This window comes from Limulus polyphemus, unplaced genomic scaffold (assembly GCF_000517525.1).
Source record: "Limulus polyphemus unplaced genomic scaffold, Limulus_polyphemus-2.1.2 Scaffold2662, whole genome shotgun sequence".
NCBI lineage: Eukaryota > Metazoa > Arthropoda > Merostomata > Xiphosura > Limulidae > Limulus > Limulus polyphemus.
In genome coordinates, this window is record NW_013668272.1 from 114,264 (window position 1) to 119,381 (window position 5,118).

A 5,118-nucleotide genomic window follows, 5' to 3' on the forward strand; every position below is an offset into this window, starting at 1 on the left:
GTCTCAAAGTGGGTTCCTCGTCATCGAATTAGTCTACTATTGCTATTAGTGCACAACATTTATATATAGCATATTAAGTGTGATCTTCATCAATTTGTGAAAGATCAAAAAATTTCCCCTTAATGAATGAATGTATATCACAGTTGTTTTACTAAAAAGAAAAAGAATAAATTACCATATATATATCTATGAATGCTTGCAATACCAATTTCTGTCATATCTTCAACAAACTTGGAAATTCCAGCCTTGTTTTGATGATTCTGGGGACGCCACTTGTCTTCTGCTGCTCTTAGTTTGATTGCTTCCAACATTTTATCCCGACTTTCTGTAATTACTCTTTCAACATCAGCCTGTAGAAGGTTGCTCAAGTCAAATAGAATGTCCAGTCCAATCTCAACAAGCTAAAAATTTAATAGACATTAATAAAAGTAAAAAAATTCAGAGTCTAAAAGAAAATTTACTTTGAGGAATATCCACAAACACTGAAAACACAAAAGAAAATAATACCATCAGATATATATTTCTTTTAAAGATTGTAAAGCATTTTTAAACTCTTCTGGTACAAGCTACTAACAGCAGAGCACCACACAGTTTACAGTTGTGATATATTTGTTTTTATAGATTAATCCAACAAATATCATCGTATCAATTTTTGGGGGTCATATTTTTTTAATTTTCAATATATAGAATTAGTAATAACGTTACAACACACACTATAAATATTGTATAACAATCATACATCATTTTTAATTTAAGATGATAAGTGTTCAAAATCATGAACTGTTACAACTTTCAGCTATGTTAATAAATTTTTATGAAAAAAAATACAAAGCTTTTCTTAGGCTCAATCTAATACAAACAACTAAAAAAAGAAATTTTAAATCATACAATAATAGTTTAATTTAAATTAAAACATATTCAATATCAACAAGTACACTGTAACCCAAAATAAATCGCTCTTCATTTTTACCTTATCAGACCAACTTTCATTATGTGCATCATATTATTTACAAATAGCTAATGTGATAAATTAACTGAAAATAATGTGAAAGAATTCACACGGTGATTATAAAGAAAAACCCATTTTTAAAATGGTTATCTTAAAAACTACTTGTCCTAGTGGAAAAATGTCAGAAGCACACAGGGCTTAAAGCCATATTCTACTGCATAACTAAATCACTTTTCTTGCAAATCAGCAAATTGATTTCTCTCTTTCAACAATACTTGACTGATGATTTTAATAAAATGTGTGTCAGTTATCAGTTGGCATTGTAAGCCTGTAGATTTACTGCTGTCCCATAAGGGGGGACACACGTCTCAGTGTTCAGAATATTGTGATGATCAATGAACACTGCCCAGAACAAATCATATCTGCAGTAATAAAATGTGTGTCAGTATGCAAAACATTGAAAGGATCAATGAACACTGTCTAGAACAGGTAATACTTGCAATATATTCACTTAGGGATAGGTTAGACACACTGGCTGAGAATGATGAAAAGCATATACACCTTCTGTGCCAGTTTTTGAATCAACCTGTAACCATCCATCAATAAAACTTATGGTTCTCAAGATACCTCTGGTGGTATTGAGGTGATAGTAAAGAAAACCCATAATCAAAATTATTATATCTAGTCATCCTTATACGAAAAGCAATAACTTAAAAAAAAATCAAAGTAACATGTATGATTTAATGATATAAACAAACCAGCATTTTGAAAATAAGTTTCAAAAATAAATGATTGTCCAAGTTTCTTGAAAACTGTTAATAGTCTCAATCTGAAAGATTGGATGTTTCAGTTTTATTTTTTTAAGAACTAACTGTCAAACCAAATCTTTAAAGGAAATTATAATTTTCTCAAGAAATATAATGTTTTTGTAATAGTTTTGCTATTATCATTATGTAATTAATTTCAGAACTGTTTTCTTATTGTGTTGCTAGACATACAACCAAACTTTTGTTTCAACATAAACAGTAAAACTCTAGATGATGGCAGTGAAGTACAATCTGTGTGGACAACAATGCAATGTGACTTTTAAATAACTCTCCATACTGAGATGGAAGCCTAAAGATGAGGCTTTTACTTCACAACAGTTCGCAAGAGGAAATAATATTTGTAGGTTTAATAATAACATACTTAAAACCATTTTATTACATAAACTTTAATTTTTATTAGTATGATTGAAAGGTTGATGTTTACTGTAAGTTTTCTGCTCAGCATATCCTACTTATTATTAAAGATATATTTGCTCTATTTCGTGTAACAATAGTTTACATTAATATTACAGTTTTCTTTAAAAACTGCAGATAATACACTGTTAAACATCAATTCCATGTAAAGTGTCACCTATATGTAAAGGAACATAAACAGAAATATTTCCAGTCATGCTTGAGTTTCCACATTATTGCAAACCTTTGACTGAAGTGAAATTTGAAAAAATTAAGTCCTCTCCAGAGAGGAAGTAATTTATATTTCAATCACAATAGCAATTCCTTTTAATGTTTTTCTGATAATATTAAGCTACATTAACCACACACACACTCCAAAATTAAGTTAGTGATACATACCTGGTCACAGTGTCCTTTGACTAATGCAACACATTCAGCAGCAGTTCGAAGGGAGACTTGAGTGGTGAACACATGTCGAGAAAATGTTTGTACAAATTGTTGAAGCTGTTTTCTTGACCACACCACATATGCTGTGGATAGAGACATATATATGTATGTCATGAGCTTCTTTTACAGTTAGCTAGCTAGTTTGCAGAACAGAAATGCTTTCATCATGATAACTTGTAAAGATACTAACTTCTAAACCTAAGAGAGGCAAAACATTTCTCAATATACAAATGAAAGACATTTATAAAAGCAAACTACACCACATTTGATGAAACAAACTTAACTCCACTTTTATACAATTGATTTCTTGCAAATATCTAATGAGAAATAGTAAAAACCTTAGGAATAATAGCTGTGGTCCTCAATCAGTACTCAAAATTATATAGCATTACTATGTTTAATACCAAGGTTTTTCCTTCTTCAAAGTAGAAAAATGTAACTGCAATTATGATACCAGAAAATTAATCGGCATGTTTAACATATTCTTTCACAATAACTTCTACAAAAAAACTATAATATCAAATGAAAATAATTTGTTTCAAATATTTCAATTAGTTTTAACAAAATATTTGTGTGAAGACAGCCAAATTTGAATGGAAATCCTACAAAAATTTCATTGAATTAAAATCTTTCTTTCAACCCCTTTATAAAATATCATAGTAAAAATCCACAGTATACTGTACAGTGTATATTTAGTATTCAGAGAGGGTGAAACACCAGCCTGTTGGGCTGAAGTAGTTTGTGCCTGTTACTGCAAAATAAAACATATATATAAAAATATCTTGCTGTGGAAGGGTTTATAAGAATGCTGGTAAAATCCCATTATTCAGTTTGACAAGAGTAACCCAAGAGTTGCCAATGAGTGGTGTTGATTAGCTGCCTTTCCTCAAACCTTATCAATTTCTAATTAGAGATAGCTTATATAGAAAGCTCTCGCATACCTTTGCACAAAAATAAATGTATTTGGATTTAATTTATGTGCATATTAGAAATATATTTTTTTTAAGCAATACCTTTTAGACCATATGCTGAGATATAGTAACACTACTCAAATAAATATGATTTTGTACATGGTAACTCCAAGTTTATAAGCCTAGCTCTGTAACACTGGCATTCTTTTTCAATGCAGAGATTTTTTTATGATTTAATTTGATCTACAACTATTTTCAGCTTTATCGCCCAAGAAACAAATATTATTATGAAACTCTTTTTATAGTTTTTTTTAGTCCTGGCTTGCTTGCTAAACTGTCTTCTTGTTCAGACAATAGTGGAGTTAAACTTTATTTTATTTTATATTACTCTACATAGTATTGTGCATTTACTTATTAAAAATTTCTTTGAAAAAAGTATTTGAAATTGATGTAAATGAAATGATTAAATTGCTACCTACTAAGAAATATCAGTGTCAAGACATCAAAAAAGGTAAACAAAACATTCAAACATGAAGTTAATGACAATTTTGATGGTGAAAGCAGTGAAGATAGCAAAAATCATAAGAACATTAAGGAAGTAAAGATAATGGCAACAATACATCAATTCTGCCATATATATGTTTGAGCCAGTTGGGGTGAATGATGGGAAAGTATAGGCTGAAGCTGAAGATACTATTACCAACAATTTAGAGACCTAATGTTTGTTCTTCCATACTCTCAACCTCTTGTGTCAATGAAGTAATTGGCACCCAAAATATATAAGGATAAATACAGGTCCCATCTGACTGAAATTTTGTTATAATTTGAATTAAGATAATCAGAAAATGTAGAATGCAAAGTGATTATTTAATAACAATATTTTTAAGAGGATAGCAAACATGAAGGTACAAGATAGTGACACATTAGTTCCAGGTGGATATGACCCCTCCAAATAACAACTTCCTTTTAAATAGGACTTTTTTTTTCTGTGCATGGAATGATTTTACATTGATCTGATCTCCCGTGAACAACTTCCTGACAGATGCGACATGTGACCTTGATATTTGGACAGAAGGTCGAATGACAACTTCTCTATAATGACTTTTCTTCATATCAATAATGTAATTTAGAGACACATGAATACAATATGAAACAGAGAGGTCACATAACTGGAAATTGCTTGACAGCTTAGTATATGTATTTTGGTACCCCGGGGTGTTCAAGTCAAACTCTTTGGTAAATGCATGTAGGTATTTTGGTTTAAAAACTTTCAGGCCCTGAAAGATAACCAGGGACAGTCAGAACCTGCTGTTTGTCTTTGCCCTGCTTGCAGAATTAAGGTTTATTTTTTTAGTGAATGTAGTAGATTTTGAACTAGTGGCCTAGATGTTAAGTAACTTGATTACAATTCACTAGCGGGATGTGAAGATTATTAACCCTTTCGCGATGGGTCACAGGTGAAAAGCCATGTCATTACGTTTGTTGACTCGCATTCAAAATGTTATAGAACTATTATTTCATGAATTTATGTCAATAAATTTGATATCAAACTATAGATTATAATTCAAATTTTAGAACTATACATTACTCA

The 5,118-nt window shown here is 30.4% G+C and overlaps 1 protein-coding gene across 1 annotated transcript in view; it reads right to left on the minus strand.

Moving 5' to 3' along the window:
• Nucleotides 1-5,118, minus strand: part of LOC106467564 (exocyst complex component 8-like) — a 47,101-nt gene that overhangs the window by 7,249 nt on the left and 34,734 nt on the right. Inside the window, exons 11-12 of the mRNA XM_022395762.1 lie at nt 2,569-2,699; nt 176-401 (exon numbers count right to left, since the gene is read on the minus strand). Of these exons, the coding sequence (XP_022251470.1) occupies nt 176-401; nt 2,569-2,699 (357 nt within the window). The remainder of the gene's footprint in view (nt 1-175; nt 402-2,568; nt 2,700-5,118) is intronic.